The 22,457-nt window shown below is 39.9% G+C and overlaps 2 protein-coding genes across 2 annotated transcripts in view; one reads left to right on the forward strand and one right to left on the reverse strand.

The window, feature by feature from the left end:
* Orp8 (Oxysterol-binding protein-related protein 8) overlaps positions 1-15,504 on the reverse strand; it is a 234,742-nt gene extending 219,238 nt beyond the window's left edge. The window contains exon 1 of the mRNA XM_080283821.1: positions 15,426-15,504. Within this exon, the coding sequence (XP_080139947.1) occupies positions 15,426-15,468 (43 nt within the window). The 5' untranslated portion in view covers positions 15,469-15,504. The remainder of the gene's footprint in view (positions 1-15,425) is intronic.
* A 769-nt stretch (positions 15,505-16,273) lies between these two features.
* The window catches only part of wun (wunen), a 39,394-nt gene continuing 33,210 nt past the window's right edge, over positions 16,274-22,457 (forward strand). The window contains exon 1 of the mRNA XM_080283549.1: positions 16,274-16,361. Coding sequence (XP_080139675.1) covers positions 16,307-16,361 — 55 coding nt within the window. The 5' untranslated portion in view covers positions 16,274-16,306. The remainder of the gene's footprint in view (positions 16,362-22,457) is intronic.

Below are 22,457 nucleotides of genomic sequence, written 5' to 3' on the forward strand. Positions count from 1 at the left end.
TTAACATTTTCTCCGCAATTTCTCTCTCTCTCTAAATGTATGATTTCATTTCTGCTCTTTGACATTATTATTATTATTATTATTATTATTATTATTATTACATTTCCTTCTGTTTCATCCTCTCCTTCACTCCACCACCACCATCACCATCGGTCTTCAATCTTATTTCCATAATCTGATTCCTTTCTCTTCCGTTTTCTTGTTCCCCCCCCCCTCTCTCAACAGTCTTTTTATCTTATTTCCATAAATCCTTTCTCCTCCATTCTCTCTCTCTCTCTCTCTCTCTCTCTCTCTCTCTCTCTCCCGCTGACCTTTACCTCCCCCGTTCCCTTCCCAATATCAGACAATAACACCAAATGCAACACGTCCGTATCAGATCAACACTGCGTAACATTATATCACTCGAGCCAAGAACAAGAATAACAAAATATCAGTCGATCGAAGAACGCACCAAAATCAGAGGTAGGGCGAACACGAACATTATCAAACTATAGGTACATCACTCAAGTATGAGTAATAATAATAATAATAATAATAATAAATTTCAGTTGGGCAAAAGACATCATGCTAACATCAAGTGAGTAAGAACAAAACATAACACAACAGGGTCAGACGAGGTAAGAACAAGGAGAAAGAACAGCCATATCAGTAACATCGATAGAGGAAACAAAAAAACAAGGCAAAAGAAAAAACAGAAAAAGAATAGAAGATTAGAACGGGTAGAATGAAAATACACAAAAACAAAACAGTAAGATACAAGAATTACGAAAGAGGTTTAAAAAAATATGAACAAGAAAATCTGACCAGAAAACCCTGATTACGCAACAAAAACAAAGAAAATAAAAATGCAGAAGCAAACAATATACTGTATTGTTGTACAGGTAATATATAACAAAAACATAGCCACTATTTTTCAATTTTGCCACGATGTATTGCTGCGAGAGAGAGAGAGAGAGAGAGAGAGAGAGAGAGAGGGGGGAGATGAAGGAGGAGGAGGTGAAAGGAGAGAAGAGAGGGAGGAAGGAGAGGGGGTTGGGAGGGTACAAACTTCTCCCGGCCATCAATACCATCCAAGGAGCATGACAAGATCACTCCTAGGGGTCACCGTGTGTGTGTGTGTGTGTGTGTGTGTGTGTGTGTGTACAACGGGTGGGGGAATTAATAAAAAATGGGAAGACGGAGAATTAAAAAGGAAATTAAAGAGAGAGAGAGAGAGAGAGAGAGAGAGAGAGAGAGAGAGACGAAACAAAGAAAAGGGAAAAGATTACAGAAATGAAGACAAAACGGAAGAAATAAAGACAAGGATAATGAACAAAGAATCGGAAGGAGGAGAATGAGTCACGACAGGGAAAGTGGGGCATAAAATAGAGAAATGGATGACTGGCAAATGAGGGAATGAATAAAAGAAGGGGAGAAGAGGAATGAATATAACAAGGAGGGGAAATGAGTTACAAAAGGGAAGGACGTGAATGAAAAATGAAAGGAACGGAAGAAAATTAATAAAACAAGGGAAGGAGGGGAAGGAGTAACGAAAGGGAAGGAGGGAAATGAAAAATAAAAAATGTAGAGGAATAGTGACAGGGAAGGAGGGGCAATGTAGAAGAAAGAAGTTGGAAACAAAAAGGAAATGGAAGCAGGAAATGAATAAAGTATGGAAGACAAAAAAAATGAGTATGGAGTGGGTAATACCGGTACGTGAATGGATAAAGAAAAGGGAGGATGGGGGGATTTACAAGTGTAACGAATGGGAAGGTGAGGAATTTAAAAAAAAAAACGGAATAACAAAAGAAGGGGAAGGAAAATTAAAGGCAAGGACAAAACGAAAACGAAAGACAAAAAGAAAATGATGGGAGAAAGTGGTAGAAATGAAACAAGAGAAAGAAAAGAGGGAGTGGATAGGATGTCACAAAAAGTTAAAAACATAAACCATGGGATTAAGACCATAAAGACGCACAAACCCAGCGCAAATTAAAAAAAAAAAAAAATTACTGGATTAAAAATATCACATGCAACCGATATTACCACTTGGGAAAAATGACAGGGGGAAAAAATAAGGCGTGATGCATTTATTTATTTATTTATTTACTTATAGGTTGCATTTATTTATTCAACTGTGAGCTTAAGCATTCAGCACAAAGACGTTTTCATTACTTTATACTAGGTTACGTCAGCCTATCATATTAAGCATCTGAGACCCCCTTGTAATGAAGGGTGATACAGACCACATCTAAACTCTAGAGTTCTAAATGTACTTCCAAATCTTAATAAAATCGTCTCGAATTATTAGAAATGAAAATAAAGATGCTCTCCGGCTGAAGTGGTTAACGGAAAAAAAAAAAAGTAAAATAAATGAATCTTTAATTCAGTATATCTCCACAGAATTGAGAGAGAGAGAGAGAGAGAGAGAGAGAGAGAGAGAGAGAGAGAGAGAGAGAGAGAGAGAGAGAGAGAGAGAGATTGAAGTATGCAGCTCCATCATTGATTAATACGAGAACAGTTAATAGGCTCTTGAGAGTGAGATGAGCACAGTACCACTCTATTGAGAGAGAGAGAAAGAGAGAGAGAGAGAGAGAGAGAGAGAGAATTCACCAGCAGGAGGTAGGGTGAGAGGAAGAGAAGAACGGAAGAGAATGGAGGTGGAACCCAGAGAAAATAAAGGGAGAGAGAAGGGGAAAGAAAGGGAGGAGAGGAAAAGAAAGGAGGGGAGAGAAGAGACAGAGAAAGGTGGAGAGAAAAGGGCAAGAGAAAGAAGAGGAGAAACGAGAAAAAAAAGAAAGAAAGAGAGAGAAGGGAGGAGAACGGAGAAAAAGCGGCAAAAGGGAATGGGGAGAGAAACTGAGACGATAAATATAGGAAATGAAAAAGTGGAGACAGAAGGTACATGTATGGAGTGAGATGAGGGGAAAAGAGAGGAAGAGAACTTGGGGCATAAAGAAATGGGAAAGGAGAGAGGAGGGAAGACAAAGTGAGAGGAGGCTGAGAAAATGGGGAGAACTGAAACTGGGGAGAAGAAATGGGAAGAGGGAAGAGGGAGGGAAAAAACGAGCACATAATTATATGACTTGGAGAATGAAGGACATAGAGAGGAAGAGATAAAACAAGACATGTGAGAAATAAGCGCTGAGCGAGGAGGGAAGAGGAGCAAGGGAGAGGAGGGACAGCCAGGAGAGAAAATGTCTGGAGAGAAAAGGAAAGAAAATAATGAGAGAGAAAAGACAGAGGAAGGACGGTAACTTCAAGAATGGAGAGGGGAGAGAAAAATGAGAGTAGGGAGCAAGATCAGAAAAAAGGAGGAAGGAGAGCAGAAAAGAGGGAAAGTGGGAGGGGGTAGAAGCGGGAAGAATGGCTGGAAAAGACAAAAATAAAAAGATTGAGGAGGAGATCGGAAGTGAAAGAGAAGGGAGAGGAAAGGAGAGAAAATTGCAAAGTAAAATGGAAAGATGATGTGAGAAGACAGATAGAAACATATATGAAGACAGCGAGGCAGAGAGGAGATACACTGAAGAATTGGAGGAAAGGAAGAGGGGAAGTGAAAAAAAAGGGGGGGGGAAAGAAATGTGAGGAGAAAGGAGACAGGAAGAGAACGGAAGGAAGAATTGTGAAGAGAATGGAAAGAAAGAGGAAGCAGATGGGAAGAGAAAGGAAAGGAACGAGAAGATGGGAGGGGAATAAAAGGAAAGGAGGAAAAGACGGGTTGAGAAAGGACGAGGAGGAAAAGATGGGAAAGGAAAGGAAGGGAAGGAGGAGACGATAGGAAGAGAAAGGGAAGAAGATGGGAAGAGAATAGAAGGGAAGGAAGAAAAGAGAAGAGAAAGGAAGGGAGGGAAAGGGGGCTGCAGAGACAGAGGGAGAAATGAGAGAGAAAACTGACAACCAACTGCGAATATCGAGTATGACAACTGAGATTTAAAAAAAAAAAAAAAAAAAAAAAAAAAAAAAAAAAAACGGGTCAAGGTGGGAGGGGGCTGTGGGAGGTAAGAGGAAAGGCGTGAAAAAAGTAAAACTGAGATTACAGATAGTTAGTTGGGAAAAACAAGAGAGAGAGAGAGAGAGGAAGACAGGGCGGAGGTGGGAGGTGAGAGGAGAGGGATGCTTGTGGTAGAGGGAGAGCAGGATGTCCGGAGCGTGCTACTCTCTCTCTCTCTCTCTCTCTCTCTCACGAGGAACTTTTCAAACTGGAAGTGTTGAACACAGGCATCATTAAACCTTTCATAAGCACTGGACTATTTAGAAGCTGAATAATAAAATCGCCTGAAAGCAGCAAAAGAAAAAAAAAATCGATTTTTTAAGATAAATGAAAATGTTCGGGAGGCACACACACACACACACACAAAGGATTCGGAGGGTTAAAGACCTGGGTTATGCTCCGGATCTCCCCCACCCACACCAATGTGGCAAAACTCTGTTAGGACAAAAATTTGTTTACACAACTCTAACGTACAGTACAGGGTGATAAAAACTCCAGCTTCCATTCATCAGTTCCAATTCTTGCTACTTTTACTCATACTGTACACAACTTGTCGCGTGTACAAGGTAGGGTGGACTCAAAACAATCACACAATATGGGAGGTAGCACACAACAGTTGGTTTTAGTACAAAATATATATTCTTAAATCTACCTTATACACGAAGGCAAAAAGGGGGAAAACAGGTTCAAACTGCTAATTATCAAAAGGGGAATGCACAGCGGTATTATACAATACAATCAGTTTGTTAGAAGGGGAGGAAGATTACATGAACAAATTTGACATAAACAGGCAGCCTTAACACATGAATAACTAGAAACTTTGATCTAAGCTATACTCCAGACACTTGTAGAGCAGTAGCGTACTCACAGGTGCATATCAGGGACGAAAGCAGGGCAGCGCTTCTTAACCCGCCACGTCCCTGTAATGCATTGCTACGTTGCAATGTTTTGTCACGCTCAGTACCGACAACGTACCCATACGTTGTCCGACATTTGCACATTTTTCAAATTTCACGCCTGATTTTTGGTACATACACGCAGGACACCTTCCTGGTGGCGAGGACACTGCCTTACCCCACGTAACCCCCCCTCCACACGCCACTGTCTTGTCAACTCACCTGTTAGCAGTGACCTGGCCAGTAAAGACACGTTTGCCACCGTACGAAATTCAAGGCGAGAGTGATTCCCCAATCAATGACGATGTGAAGGACAGAGATTATGTGATGCCAGAGGAAGAAACAAGCAGAAGTGATGAGGAGGTAACATCACAAAGGTGCAGTATGCTGATGTGTTCAGTGAGCGAAACAACACTTATATCGCCTATATTTTTGTGTGAAAACCAATATATTCTTGTACTACATATAAATTCGTACCAAATGAACAAACATCTACCTATTCTGAGTGGTTTGCAGTAGTTACTGCTACCACAAAAAATGCGACACCCTCAGCGGGGCTCCAGAGAAACGGTACCAGATGTTTAAAGGGTCACCTGTATAGCCCATTCCTGAGCTAAGGTGAGCACTTTCTGTGATTTGCCATGGTTTGTCACAAATGCGGAAGTTTGAGCAAAAAAAGAAAAAAATCCAAAATCGGCTGGGATTGGGGGGGGGGTCATTGGTGTAAAATCAGTCGGGATGCAGTGGATTAGATGAGGATGGTGTGTGATTACAGGTAAGGGTAGAAATCGTATGGAGGCTACTTGTAGTGTGGACTGTAAAGATGTGCTAAGTGTAAACAAGAATGTAATAAGTGTAAAAGAGTGTCACCAAGACGTGACTCTGTGTGCATATGAACCAAGGGTGGTGGGAAGTGTGTGTGTGTGTGTGTGTGTGTGTGTGTGTGTGTGTGTGTGTGTGTGTGTGTGTGTGTGTGTGTGTATTTACCTATTTGTATATACCTATTTGCACTATACAGGAATTGAGCAATGCTCGTGTTGTCCTGGCTCCATATCCACATTTATCTAGTCTACTTTTACGCACATGAATGTTTTTCGTCTGCACCACCTCTTCGTCTAAGTCTTTCCAAATACTTATGTATTTACCTAGTACACCTAATTGTGATATAAAGAAAACGAGCTACGCTCGAGGGATCCCGTCTCTGTTTCTCAGTAAGACAAATTTAGCTTTAAACTTGTTTAAGTTTTTAGACTGGACGATCTCTTTGTCCAGGCTATTCCACAGGTCTGTACTTCTATAAGGAAAACTATATTTCTTGATATCCTTCAAGCAGCTTGACTTCTTCAATTTCATTCTGTGTCCTCTTGTTGTTCTCTTATCCCATACAAACAGATCTTCTCGGTCAATTTTATCTACTCCTATCATGGTCCTGAACACTCCAATCATGTCTCCCCTCTTTCTCCTTTCCTCTAAGGAAGGCAAATCCAGCTTTTCCAGCCTCTCTCTGTATGACAGATCAGCCAGACTGGGGACCATCTTGGATGCTGTTCTTTGTTTTCTCTCAATCTTGTTTATATCTTTCTTTTTGTGTGGGGACCACACTACCGCAGCATATTCTAACCTGGGGCAGATCATGGCCACTATCAATTTTTTCATCATCTCCTCATCCATATACCATAATAAAATGCTACTCTTATGTTAGTCAAGAGTTTATACGTCTCTCTAACTATCTTGTTAATATGTTTTTCAGGTGACAAACTATCTTGGACCAGCACTCCCAAATCTTTCTCTTCTCTCGCTTTTGTGATTGATTCATTACCCATCAAATAATTCAGTGATGGCCTCTTGGTACTTTTACCCATTTCCAATATTTTACATTTCTTTGCGTTAAATTTCATTTCCCACATCCGGCTCCAACCATGTATCCTATCCAGACCCTCCTGCAGCATTTTACAATCCTCCTCAACCTCTACCTTCCTCAAGATCTTTACATCATCAGCAAACAGACTTGCATAACTGTTCATTCCGTCTACCATACCATTTACGTAAATCAGGAGCATTACTGGCACCAACATTGAGCCTTGAGGGACTCCACTTGTTACTTCCCTCGATCCAGACATCCTATCCTTTATTACTGTCCTCATTTGTTGGTCTCTCAAAAAGTCTCTCATCCATTCCAGGAGTCTCCCCTTCAGTCCTCCGCTAGTTTCCACATTAGTCTCTTATGGGGTACCTTGTCGAAGGCCTTCTCCAAGTCTAAATACACACAATCCACCCAACCGTCTCTCTCCTGTACCACGTCAATCGCTCTTGAGTAAAAGTTCAACAAGTTGGAAACACATGACCTTCCACTTCTGAATCCTAATTGACATTCAGCCAAAATATTCATCTCTTCTAGATATTTTATCCATGTGTCTTTCAGGATTCTCTCACAATTTTGTGACCATGCTGGTTAGAGACACTGGTCTATAATTCAGGGGTTCTTCCCTGTTTTCTCCCTTATAAATTGGTACCACATTTGTCCTCTTCCATTCCTGAGGCACTTTCCCCTCTTCCTGAGCACACACAATTAAACTGTGAATTTTATCCGCCAGTTGTTCTCTGCATTCCATCAGTACCCAAGTAGAAATTCCATCAGGTCCTGGGGCTTTCCTTACATCTTGAGTTTCCAGTACTGTAATTTATACACTTCCCGTACCTCCATTTTTATATCTTTTATCACCGGTACATTTCTAATCACTCCCTCCCCTTCCACAAACTCCTTTTCATTAGTGAAAACCGATTGGAAACATTTGTTCATTATTTCAGCTTGCACTGTCGCATCTTTATAGACCTCTCCTTCTACTTTCAGTTTGGCGATTCCTTCCATTTGCTTCAGTTTGCCATTAACAAATCTATAAAACAGTTTGGGTTCATCCTTGCATTTGTCTATTATACCTTTTTCAAAATTCCTTTCTTCTTCTCTAAGTATTCTTGTGTATTCATTTCTAGTTCTTTTATATTCTTCCTTTGTTCTGTCGTTACCTCTCTTTCTCCAGTTGTTCCACACCTTATCTCTATCTTTTTTTGCTATCATACACCTTCTATTAAACCACTCCTTTTTCCTGTTTTCTTTCCCCCTTACTCTTGGTACAAATTTTTCCACTCCCAAATTATAGAGGTCTAGAAAGATATCCCACTTCCTCTGTCTCTCTCGTTTCTCAGAATTTTCTCCAATCCGCATTTTCAAAAAATTTTCTCAATCCTGTAAAATTTGCTTTCCCAAAGTTGTATCTTCCCTGCCTATAAAGCTCATCTCTTGGTTCGACGTTTCCTATTATCATCTGGAACTCAGTGACCACATGATCACTTTTTCCTACAGGACACAAATATTTCAAAGATTCTCTTACATCGGGTTCTTTGGTAAACAGTAAGTCTAATCTTGCTGGTGTGTCATCACCTCGGAACCGTGTCTCTTCTTTGATCCATTGCGTCATCACATTATTCTATCTATCTATCTATCTATTGCCAGACGCCATAATCCCGTACGGGGTGGCCATTTGACTCTGAGTTATTTGTTTTACAGGGAGGGGCACTAACCCTCCACCAACCCACTTGACATGTAGGGAGCACATATGGTTTGGGTTACATGGTTACCACCCAGCGTTGTAAATGGTTTCTTGGCTTACAGGAAACCATTTGGCTTGTCACTCAATGTAAAGCCACCTGTAACAGAAAGAAAAGCATTAAGTAGTGTCAGGAAAGATTCATTGTTATATTTAATAATATAGTGCCCCACGAATCTCTGCTGCCTCCTGAGTCCCATTCCTCCCAGTTCACTTCTTTACAGTTAAAGTCACCCACCAAAATTATACTGCTGCTTTTCTCAATTATTTTTTGTAAATAAGTAGCCATATCTGACAACGTCTCCTGGTATTCATCATCATTCCATGCTCTTGTCTTAGGGGAAACATACACTACCACCATATCTCTCTTGCCATTCTCTCCAGTTTCTAATTTCATATTTGTCACTTCAGCCCAGCCTTCTCCCATTTCCACGATATCTACATTTATATCGTTCTTCACTGATATCATCACTCCTCCTGCCGTTTTTTCTTTTCTGTCTCTTTGTCACAGTTTGTATTTACCATCTCCCATATGAACATCAATATCTTCTCTTAACTTGGTTTCTACAAAGCACATGACATCAGGTTCATGTACCCTCAAGAAATAATTAATTTCAAGCCTTGCCGATATTAAACCATCAACATTAGTATATACCACCTTCAAGTTATTTTTTATGTTTTTTATACCCTCTTCTCTCCTTCTCTCCGTCGGTACCATTTCCTCAATTTTTGATCTACAACTCTCCAATAACTTCTCCTTTTCGACTTCATAGCCATCTCCCTTAGTTTCCTTCACTTCTAGTTCCTCACATACCACTTCATTATTATCATATCCATCACTCTCAAAAAAAAAAAAAAAAAAAAAAAAAAAAAAAAAAAAAGTTTTACATTCTCCCACTGTCCTCTATCATTTTTTTTCCTTTGCTTGTTCTTTCAAAGATTTTAAAACTTCTCTTTCTTCTTCATTCAAATTTTTTCTTACTATAATATTATCCATCTCTGCCTCTTTACTTAGTTTTCAGGTCACTTTAAGTATATCATTTACTACACTTTCTGATGACAACTTTCTCATCACCATCCTGTCTTTCCTTTTTTCTCTAAGTAAAGACGGAGTGAGACATGATTCAGACAACAAGGAAGGAAAGCATGAAAGAGCTATCACCAGCATACCCAGTGAATTAAACTGATAATCATTTACACATCATTTAAGTCCACAGAATCCTGGCTCCACCACACAAGCCTACCTCCACATATACATAGGGGCTTCACTGAAGATGAGTTTCACATACGGTAGCTACATCAGCCAAATAAGGTAAATCATCAGCCAACTAATACAGGGTATTAGAGTCCAAAACCTTAATATGTTCTCCTCAGTGGCTATATAATTCATCCAATCAACACATTCCCTGTCAATTTCCTGGTTTTGTTAACTTCCAAAGCCTGCTTTCTCACATACTCTTTTACCATATCCATCCACATTCTTGTCCAACCACATCTCCTATCTTTACACTTAGTCATATACCCCTTTCACTACCCTACCAACATTCATTCACTCCACATGAGCACACTATATACGGTAAGCACATTTTCTTCTACCTTTTACCTTCAGGATATTGAAGAATACTAAATCAAGTGGTAGGTGGGGGCACCCAACATCCACTCACTTAGTGTAGTGTTGCCTATGGTCTCTACACTGAGTGACAAGCCAAATGGTTTCTTGTACCCAGGAAACCATTTACTATACTGGGTAATAACCATATACTGGAGTTTTTGGCCGGGTTAAGTGTCCCCCAGATTCCCCTATTTAAAATCAATAAATCATGTCAATCCTTTTGGAGAGTCTAAAGAAATCATCGGCCACAAGAGAATGGCATACAAAAAATATAAATGAACCTACAGGAAATCATGATAACTGTATCAAATGGAAAGCACTGAGAAGGCATACCTCCGCCAATGCCATAAAAAAAGATCCAGATCTGCCCTAAAATTTAACAAATTCTTTCTTGAACTCATTGAGAATTTTTGGAGATATTGTGCGGGTTACTCTGGAAGTGGATCTGCAACAAAATTTAATAATTTCTTCCTTGGCCCATGGACCACACTTCCACAAAATTTAATCAAAATCCATTCATAATTTTTTTAGTACTCCTGCTAAAAGATCCACAGATATAGGATCTGGATCCGCCCCAAAATTTAACCATTTCTTTCTTGGTCCATGGCCCACCTTTCCACAAAATTTCAAAGAAATTCATTAAGAACGTTTGGAGATATTGTGCAGGAAACTCCAGATTCTGATCTAAATCCGTCCCCAAATTTAATTAATCATTTCTTCCTTGGCCCATGGCCCACCATTCAACAAAATTTCATCAAAATCTGTTCATAACTTTTTGAGTAATCCCACTAACAGACAGACAGACATACAAACAGACCGATAAACAAACAAACAAAATTACAGCCACAATGCATGAAAATTATTTGGAAAACTAAATAAGACAATGAGGCAAAACTTTCTCATGAAGCAGTCAAACCCTACAACACTTTTTAATTATGTGGGGAGTAACAAAGATGTGAAAAACAGCACAGGCCCTATGCTAAACTCAGATGGTGATCTTGTCCATGATAATCAAGCTGTCTATCTATTTACAGTGGAACTTCCTAAATCACAGCTTTATGAAGCTGAACACACGCCACAATCTGAGAAATATGAGAGTTAGAAATACAGTATATAACTAATCTTGTACAGAAAATTACCTATGGGTCTGTCATCTCGGTAAATCAATTTCCACTGATCCATTATGTTTGCTATTTTGTCCTGTAACTAGTATACTAATGTACACTACTACTCATATGCCGCACATGTGAAACTGAAGTAAAAATTTCCAACTCGGAAACTAAGAATTTTTTATGCATGACTCTGACTCAGATTGATATACACCTATATACCTACTACAGTATGTTGTTTAAGACTCTAAAATATAGGTAAAATAAAGAAAATGCAGTGTATATGATAGTCAAAATCATTCCTAAAAGTCTCATGCTACAATAAAAAACTGAAGATGTATTTCCAGAATGTGTGCAGACATTCGGAGACATGATTGTGGGATTTTCACCAATTCTGACTCCAACTCCACCAAGAATCAGTCACTCCACATTGCATAAAATTCAGTGTGACTATTACTGGTTTCCCTAAAGTGAATAAAATTATCTAAAACATTTACAAGAAGATAATACATGATATACAAAAACTCAAAGCAATGCACAAAATAACAGTCAATGTGCAGGATAATAAAACTACTATACTGTACTCCTTTTACTTAAGCCTGGTCAAGATTTTTGTCATTTAGGAGCTTGATTCATTTGACTCAGTGGCAGAAAAACAAAGTACAGTAAACTCTCAATTATCCAGCATAATTCAGCCATGCCCTACGTCCGATATTGCATAGTACCCCCCCACTGGCTCAATATTTGGCATCGAGCCGAATCTTGTGTTATTATCCCTCTTAACCCTCTATCTTAAAAACTTTCCCATGAGTAAATGGTGAAAACTAAGCCTAAAATACAATAAAGTAATGATAAAATACTGTAATACAATAATACTGTGCCAGCTGGCTATCATTTATGAGCCAGCTGATACACCTCAATGCCCGATATTGCAAAGAACCACCAGGTATGTCCTGTTTTGGCACTGAATATTGCATTATTTTGCCAGACACTGACTTAATAGAGCCAAACCAACAGCCCCTGATATTGCGCTGGGCCAGATATTGAATGATTACTGTATTAAAGATTTACATCCTCTCCACGGCACTAATTCATAACTGTCATAGACTCATTACACTGGTAGTACTATAAGGTTAGTATACTGCTGTAACTCATAATTCAAGAGGAGAGATGACAATTTAGGCCAAGTTACAGTGTAGGCTATTTCATGGTTACCCCACATCTGATCCCCTACAATACAGCACTACCCAAGTATTTTTTGTGTGGTCATACTTAGCATGGCAATCACGAGCATGACTGTAATTATTTTGCTATGGTATTTCAAATACTTTTTCTAATTTGGGAAGAAATTTCAGGCAATATTTACGGTACATTGTTTTACATAGTTCTTCTCTTGTGGCTTTACCTCTGACCTTACTTTGATACACTGAAACATCTCTTTAATTTACCTTACTTTCCTTACCCAGTGTAAGATATACCGGTACAATGACAGGCAAGGTGTTTGACTGGGCACTGTAGGAGATTATGTTCTTTTACATGGTGGGGTAATGCAATAAGTATTAGTCAATCACACTCATACCCATACCGGTACGTGTTACCTACATGTCAACAACTGGGTTGGCGAAGGGTTAGTGCCCCTCCCACATACAACAAACTAATTCAGTCAAACAGCCACACCTTGCAGGATTAAGGCATTTAGCTATTGATAGACAGATATTCTTATCTTGATTGTTTGGCTAATTTTAGGTTCTCCACTAACCTAGCCTATATTATGTGACTGGCATCCTAACATACCTCCTACCACAACACCTCATTTCCCTCACAATATATCTAATGCAGGGGAATCATATTACAGTAATCACTTCAAAATAATTTTCTGCACATCTGTAAAGCCCTCTCAGATATAAATAAATAAATAAACACTGTAAAGCTGTTCAATTTAGGTCTACCAGTAATTTTACTTAGACTGAAGTTTTGGTATTAGTCTAGCAGATGCCCCACATCAAGCTCATCAGTTCTGATAACTACTAGAAACAGATCTCACCAATACAAAGAACTTTTAATAAATGCAAAACCATTGCAAATTAATATTTATTAATTGTTTTTTAATAACAACAGAGAAAGGAAAAACAAATGAATAAAAAAAGTAATCCATACACAAGATTAGTGGCGTAACAGTTGGGCTTGAACAGCTGAAAGTTGAAGTTTGGGGAGAAACAACTCTGGGGAAGCATTACAGAAAAATGTAGTTTGGGGAATGAAAGAATTCTGATAAGCAGAAGTTCTGCAATATGGCTGCGTGACATTCCAGTCATGAGAGCTAAGTACCAAATGCCCATGTAGCACATGGGAAGGCATAGAGAGGTGGAACAATGGATGCAACTTCATCTGAGCATTTGCCATAAAAGTACAATATCTGTAAAACAATGCAAGGGAGGCAATATTCCTTCTTACTTGTGAGGAAGGTAGTTTATGAGTACAGTAATACAACTTTAAAATATATCGGGGACCCGCCATTACAAAGTGGGACTTCTGGTGGTTGGAGGGAGGACAGGGTAGGAAAGGAATTTCCGTGCGCAACACAAAACAGCCAATTAGAGGACCAGGTTTGAATACGCCTTCTCCTATCCCCCATTTAAATTCAGTGTTACGATGGCAGCCCTCTGTGAAGGTTGCAGCTCAGTTATCAATCGCATTATCCAGGAATGCTTTGAGGATAACAAGGCCAGCCTTCAATTTCTTCGTTCTTACGGCACTATACCTTTAAATGTGCAACGCCCTAAGTGTGGGAATGATTGTACATTTAGGAATGATAAGCACGTGAAGTTGCAACGATACAGGGCCTCTTTTCTTTGCCAGTACCTGGTGTAGTACGGTACCTGTTTTAAAGGCAGGCAGAAAACCAAGAAATCTACTCCTATTTCAAAAAGGCTGCAAAGCTCTATCCACATCGGTGTTGACTAAGGTACAGTAAACCCTCGATATAATGAACCCCGGTACTGCGAATTTTGGATATAACGAACAGCCAAAATGCAACCGAACTTCCCCTGGATTTTGTGAACAAAGGTCGCTAAATGAGGGGGAAGTTCAAGAATCAGCTCAGTGACAACAGCATCCCTTTCTGGCACAGTTAGTGTACTTCAACAGCATCCCTTCCTGGCACAGTAAGTGTACTGTAACAGTACTACATTATATTTTATTCTTATTAGCCTATAAGTAATGTATTTATAGGTACAACTTCATACAGTGTTTATTTACATATACAGCTTCATAAACCATTGAGTTCTCCATGTAAAACTTCATATAGTTTAGGTTGTGCCTGAGCACGTACGACCGAATGACTCGCCTTATATAGTGATCAGAATTTGGTAATCCCTCAGACATACCGTCCCCTCGTATATTGCGAACTTTCGGATATAGTGACTCTCCCCTCCCCCAAATTGACTGTACTGAGACTTATCATTTAAGAAATAACAATTGTAGCATAGGTTAGGTTAGGCTGTTATAATTACTTCCCCATGAAACCTACAGTTTTGATATTTTTTGGAGTGATTCATACAATTCTGTTATAACCACTGGAATGGTTATCCCACCAACCAAACTGCCAGTTCACTATAACTCATAAACTATGCATTTCCAACAGTTATGAGGGTCTGATTCGAACAGAAACTATCAAAACAGTTGAGGTTTCCTGGTAAAATAACTGTGGGGCATCTGCTAGACAATTACCAGTTTTTTATTTATCAGTACTGACCTACCAAAACCAACTGGCTTACCAAATCCCAAACAATTTACCTCCTACCCGAGTTTCCATTACTGTACTTGGTTCTGCCTCTTCTGCAACATCATCTTATCCACATACCTTTCTCACAAGCACCATACTCACATTAACATAAATATGTGGTCATATCAGTTACTGTCATTATTCACCAAAAGTAATCATGACACTGTAGTTTAATTTCCAAATTAAGTGCAGCCTGAAATTCATGAACAATACTGGAATTCACAACATACAAATTAACTACCTTATTTGTGACCCGTTATCATACTAGTTACACCTGTTCGAGAAACAACTTCCCTTTCTAATCACACGATGATATAAATTGCCGGAAATCAACTTCATCTGACTTCAAGAGAGGCGGATGTTCTTACTAACACTGCGTTCTCAGTACGGCAATTAACTCATATGATCAAATTGTTTAAAAGGAAAACATGAACTAAAACTGACATACGTACCAGGAACAACACTGTCTCTCTCTGCATTCTTCGGCAATTCCATTATTACTTAGGAATCCAATCGAGTACAACCTCTCACTCCCACTTCCAGCATAACTCTATTTGATATTATAAGGAACGAGGGTGAAGGTACACAAAATGGTGTTTGATCCTTTAAAATCTGCCAGAAGGACACTCCAGCTCTCTTTCCAGCTGCAGGGCAAACTCGACAAAGAATTGAAATTCACTGTTGTAATGGATATGTAAATTATTTAACTGATTGACTGAAATGCTTATCGTTGTAAAGGTTGTAACTTTCATTAATTGATTTCAAGTCAGCCATTGTAATTTATATCCACAAACAAATATTTATGCTTAGAAATTACTCAATCTTCTACAGCCAGGTGTTCTTATCAATTCTTTGAAGAAAATACTCCCTACACCGTCATAATCATACAAGGTTACATTTGCTTTTCTGCCACAAAATTTTCTTTTTAAAGTCCTAGAAAGTTTATGTAATCATTGCACTGTGTTGTGGACTCTATAGTGCCTAAAACATTTCCCACTGATTTTATTAAATACCTCAATTACGAATATTTGTATGTATTTAGCAAAGCAAAATTAAAGCTGTCATAGTCATATGATGATAAGTCTATTTTGATTATGGATAATAAATTATAATAATATCGCTAAGTAATGCTATTTATGCCTTCTTTTTATATAGTTTCTGTGAGTCAGTGATATACTATGATGTTTAATATGTTGAACGATATTTGATGCATTACAAATGAAAACAATTATTGGGGCCTAAAAAATAAAAAAATCATCTTAGCGAATCAGTCTTCAGCGTGTGATGTGGGAGGTGGGTGTGTGCGGATGCGCTTGGTGATATTCCATCAAAAATGCCGTCGAAATACATTATCAAAATTATTACGGATTTTATGTTGCTTTTAATTGGTAAGTACTTATTAAAAAACAAACTCTACGCTTTACATAGTGAGTAAATTACCCGAATTATCATGTATTGCGCTTGATGGGCTGGGCAGTTCTTAAGTCAGCCTTAACCCTTGAATATTTACCCCTCATGTCCCGCCCACAGTGACTAAGGCAACCAGTTCAGCAGTTTTGGACATAACCAAACTCTTTAGCTGCAACACCTGTCATAGCTCCGTTTAGCTTAGGAGGTTTGTGCTGTGCGGGGTTGAGTATGCGGAAGTGGCAGGTGCCTGTTATTCACTGCAAAGGCACAAAGTCGCCCTTAGTTTTCACGTGGTCATAGGAGATCTATTGTTAAAGGACATTCAGTATAAGCGCAAGTCAGCCTGATTTTTTATGTTTACTGCCGATTGCCCAATGGTAAGTTCAGCGTTCGCACAACCACAGAATTTTAGCCCAATTTATTTTTGTAATGAATTTCCTTGTTTTGAATGATTTTTAACAATCATATCTATCATATATCATATATATATATATATATATATATATATATATATATATATATATTTTTCAAGGCCCTCCATCCCAACTAAAGACTCAGGTCCTCCCATACATATTTTGGTCAGAATTGTGTGGTGTCAAAAATAATGGATAATGACATTTTAACAGCAACCTACTCTAATATATAGAAAACCAGGGCATTCTTAAACTCTGGCCCTCTTGATATAAATTCAGGTTCACGCTGTGATTCGTTGAAACCCAACCACCATGAGACGACCAAAACTCCCAGTGTTATTATTCATTGGCAATGGAAATATATGGAAGAAAAGATTCTCAGAATGATGTTATCAGTCAGTTGGATATCCTAAGGAAGAAAAATGTAAAAAAATAATATACCGCACAGTACAGTATTTCTCTCTCTCTCTAGTAGATAGATAGATAGATCATGAAGATGTATTAATAATATTTTTGGTCTATCTATCTATCTATCTATTGCCAGATGCCTCAATCCCATTTGGGGTGGCCACAAACAAATCGCCTCCAAGTCGCCCTGGCCCCCGCCATTTCACTGCCCTGCTCCCAACTCACACCCCCCTCTCTCATATACCTCTCCACCCCATCCCTGAATCTCATCCTCGGCCTTCCCCTCCCTCTTCCCCCCTCCACCTCACTCACATACACTCTCTTCGTCAGTCTTTCACCCTCCATCCTCTCCACATGGCCAAACCATCTCAGTGTGTTGCTCATAACGCTTCCTGTCACATCCACATCAACACCACAACGCTCCTTTATATCCTCATTCGTCAGCCTGTCCCTCCATGTGACTCCACATGCTCCTCTTAAATAACTCATTTCCACTGCTCTCACTCTTGACTTGTGGCCTTCCAACAACGTCCAAGCTTCACTTTCATGCTCACTTCCCTGTTTCTTATCACTGCTTTCAAAGAACCAGGAACCTTTCTTCCCTGCTGTACCCTTTCAAGCACTTCACCCTCCAAACCTCCATCCTTACTCATCACACTACCCAAGTACTTAAACGTACTCACATTTTCCAATTCCTCACCATCCAACCTCGCTGTCCATTCACTGACTTCACCTCTCTCAAGGACCATCACTTTACTCTTCCTTACATTCACCTTTAGATTCCGTTTCTTACACACTCTCTCAAACTCATCCACCAAGCCTTGCAGCTCCCCTTTGTCTTCACTCAACAACACAGTATCATCTGCAAACAACAGTACAGTACAGGGAGTTTCCAAACACTGTCCTCTCTCACCAGGTCCACTCCAACATCCTATACCCTACCTTGTACCTCTTTTATTACCCCATTCATGTACAGATTGAACAGATTTTTGGTATTTTCAATAAATTTAAAATATAATCTATTCAGTACCAAATTTAGGAAGCATTATACCAGATGTACCTAGCTACTGTGCTACATCAATCCCAAAATAATCCGTTGCTCACATTTTCTTTGAGCTGCAGTCAGAAGCTTGTGTACCGGTACGTACGGTAATTATAACACAGTTCTACAGGCTACACAGAGGATGCTCCCAGGCTGCAGGTTGCCTGTGTCTGAAGTGTACCATGTTAGATGCACACTGGGGGCATCCACTGGTTCTTGTCATTTGAGAACGGACAGACTTTTATGGAAAACAGACCTGAAAAGGGAACCTATTGTATACTGTACCATATAGTAAGGATAACTTGGGTCACAGAATGACATCATATGGTCCAGCATTATAGTTGCACCTGACAGCATCTCTGTTGGTGTAGTAATACAGCAGACCATCATTTTACAATGAACTGTTATACTGTACTGTGATGAATCGTCTGCATGATGATTAACCCATTAACTGCTCTATACAGCCTGGGCTGTTCTGAGTGCGACTGCTCAATATAGCCCTGGCCTCACAGGTGCATTTCGAATATAGTGCCATGGTGACCAAGGCCAACGCATGCAAGCATGTTGGAGCCTTCAAAACCGAAAACGAAAATGAAAACCATACATTCCAATAGTGTATCAGACATTTCGATGTTCTTCCACAGCTTTACCAAGGTAAATATTGAGCTAATATTTCATTATTATGTACTTTGGCATGTATTCTCTCAATTCCTAAGACAAAATTTGGCCTTTGGGAAATTTCAGTTTTACCCCTATGTCTGAGCACCACAGACACCTCCAAAAATCCGCCATGAGCAGTTAACGGGTTAAAAAGCTACAGTCACATTTTTTGCTTATACGATTATAATGATCAAATATGAAGCCTCACCAATCAATGTACAACCATTATTTTCTCTTACAAGATTGTGGACACACAAGCTGAACCATTTGTTTGTTTTAAAATGGCCATTGAGCTGTCATTGTGAGGTGCATTAGTGTCAATGATGGAATGGTAGTGTGTTGTTGGAGTTCAAACGGCACATGGAGTGAAATAACCAGCTTAGGTGAGATGGAAATTAATTTTTAGGCTTATATTTTGTGGTAAGCAGGAAGTGGAGTGCAGTAAAGTGAAATGCAGTAACTACCAGTTCTGGTGTTTTTTTTTTTTTTTTTTTTTTTTTTTTTTTTTAAAGACATCTGTGGGTGACTCTTGCCCCCAAACACTTCCCATTAAACTCCATGTTGTAATTGATGATATACAGTATATACCGTATGATACGTTGTTATGCGATGGTTTTTTTTTTTCAAACACATGGTTACTGTAAAACAAGGGCATGCTGTGTTTTTACTAGTCTTGCTTTTAAAAAACAAAAAACGGTAGTGCTTGATTATAACATGTTACGTGGACCATTGTGCTGTATACTACCTTCCAGAATAACACAATGGGTTTTCCATATACAGTATCTATATATCTGTATATATATATATATATATATATATATATATATATATATATATATACACATACACATACACATAATATATCTCTACCAGACAGCCTAAGCCACTTGGTAAAGGTACATTGGCTGTATCGTCCCCGCTTCAATTGGGATAGGCCAGTCCTTTAGTGGACACTCAAACGGCTGATGAGATGATACATATATATATATATATGTGGTATTTATGGTGGTAGATGGGGGCACTCACCATCCACTCACTTGCTGTAGTGCTGCTTTGGATGTCTGCCCTTTCCCTTCTTCCTTGTGTCCTCATCTATCTTTCTTTCCTTCGTTCTTTCCTCGTCCTTCTGCCTACAGGTGATTTTACACTCCCTCTTCTATCTTTCTGTCCTTCACTCTTTCCTCTTCTTTCTGTCTGCAGGTGACTCTACACTGAATGACAGTCCAAGTGAAACCATTTACTGTGCAGGGTGGTAACCATATTACCAAATTATGGCACCTGGTGGTATAGTGGGTAATTAGGCTATGGTGCTCCAATCGAATTGAGCCAGCGCAGGTTTATATCTGAGGGGTGGTTGAGGTTTATTGCTCATGTAATGCCACTCAGGGATGACTGAGGCTGGTTACTCTCATCTTAAATGGCAGGACCAACTTGCCTAGCCCCAGGCTTCTACGCTCCTCATGGGGCGACATAGGATTGGATGATGGATGGACGAGTACAGCATATATGTGTATATATATATATATATATACAGTGCTCATCAGAAGTATCGAGTGCCTATGGCAGGGCGCGCAATACTTTTGGTGAAAAAAGAATCACCTGTTTTTGGTACTAAAATTTGAGCCAGATGTTTGGGGCGCTAACATGATGTCACGGCAGCTTGAGGCCTTACTGCGCGCTGGTTGGCTCCCACCTCAGTTGCCTACAGGCTGCATGAGAGAGAGGAACTCCGCCGCGTCTCCCTCTCTTCTTGCGCCATTTTTTACCTAGTGTCCTGCAGTGTTTTGGCTTTCGCCACTTTGTTATGGCCCCTACCCGTGAACTCTCGAGTGAAACCATATCACAGATCATTGCTCTAAAGGAGGCAGGCCACCCCACGAAGGAAATTAGTGAATTGGTTGGTGTGGGTCGATCGACAGCGCATAGGTGGTGCGCCCGTTTTTGAGTGGAAAATAGTGGTGACGTTCCCACAAAGAAACCGCTGTCTGGTAGGCCCAGGAAAACTTCCCCAAGGTCTGTTAATGTTTTAAAATGTGCAGTGGAGTCTAATCCTCATTTGAGTGCAAGGAAAATTAAGAAGAGCAACCCAGAAGTGTTTGGTGAGGTTTCAGTGCGCACGATGTCTCGAAGAGTCCATGAACTTGGTTACACAAGCCACAGGCCTGTGAGGAAACCTCTTCTTACACGTTACCAGCGACTTTGTAGGCTTGCCTTTGCTAACAAGTACCTTAACTGGGGTGAGGACCAATGGTTGTCAATGTTGTGGTCTGATGAGGCAATGTTTAGTGTTACCGTACCTGCCATGTGGAGAGGATGGAGGGTGAAAGACTGACGAAGGGAGTGTATGTGAGTGAGGTGGAGGGAGGGGGAGGCCGAGGATGAGATGGAGGGATGGGGTGGAGAGGTATATGAGAGAGGGGGTGTGAGTTGGGAGTAGGGCAGTGAAATGGCAGGGGACAGGGCGACGTGGAGGCATTTTGTTTGTGGCCATCCCAAACGGGATTGAGGCGTCTGGCAATAGATAGATAGAGATAGTACCTGTAATCGAGGAGCGTGCGTGTACAGGTGCAAAGGTACCGTAGTGACCTGCTTGACCCCCGGTACGTGGAGAGCACAGTTAAACACCTTGATTCACTTATGGTATGGGGTTGTTTCTCTGGGAAAAGTTTAGGGAAGCTTGTTATGCTTCCCAAGAACTGCAGAGTGAATCAGAACGTTTATCTGGAGCTTCTTTGTGATCATTTACCCGAGTCCTTCGAGCTCACCGGTGCATGAGTGTTTCAGCAGGACGGTGCACCTGCTCATAAAGCCAAATTGGTCACCAATTGGCTTCATGACTGCAAGGTATCATTCATGAAAGACTGGCCAGGCAATAGCCCAGACCTCAACCCAATAGAAAACCTCTGGTACCTCGTAAAGAAGAATCTCCAAGGGAAAGATGTGAGCTCTCTGCCTAAGCTGGAAACAGCCATTTGTGACTCCTGGGAGAAAATTCCACTCCAGCACCTCAGGAACCTCGCCCTTTCACTTCCACGATGTCTCAGGTCCGTGAAGAAGCGTAAAGGATACCCTACCAAGCATTAAAGGTAAATACAGTGCATTATTTATATGTTTTTTCAATGTTGAAAGGTTTGTTTCGTAGGAGGGACGCATGGCGCTCGATACTTCTGACGAGCACTGTATATATAGGGTCATATATATATATATATATATATATATATATATATATATATATATATACATACATATATATATATATATATATATATATATATATATATATATATATATATATATATATATATATATATACAGTATATATTTATATATATATATGGAGCCTCTGTGGTAGAGTGTGCGTTTTGTACACGGGTGACCTAGGGTTCGTGCCCCGCCAGGATAATAAACTTTGGGAGTGTTCACCCAGCCACATACTGCATTGGCGGACACAAGGGATACTGTGGTTGAACCAGCGTCGCTTACTGTAAAGTATGCTTGCACCCAGTCAGCTTGCGCGGGCTGACTACACTTGGTTCACAGACTACACACAC

Source organism: Coenobita brevimanus, chromosome 98 (genome assembly GCF_032717465.1).
Source record: "Coenobita brevimanus isolate Jiangsu-jjx chromosome 98, ASM3271746v2, whole genome shotgun sequence".
NCBI lineage: Eukaryota > Metazoa > Arthropoda > Malacostraca > Decapoda > Coenobitidae > Coenobita > Coenobita brevimanus.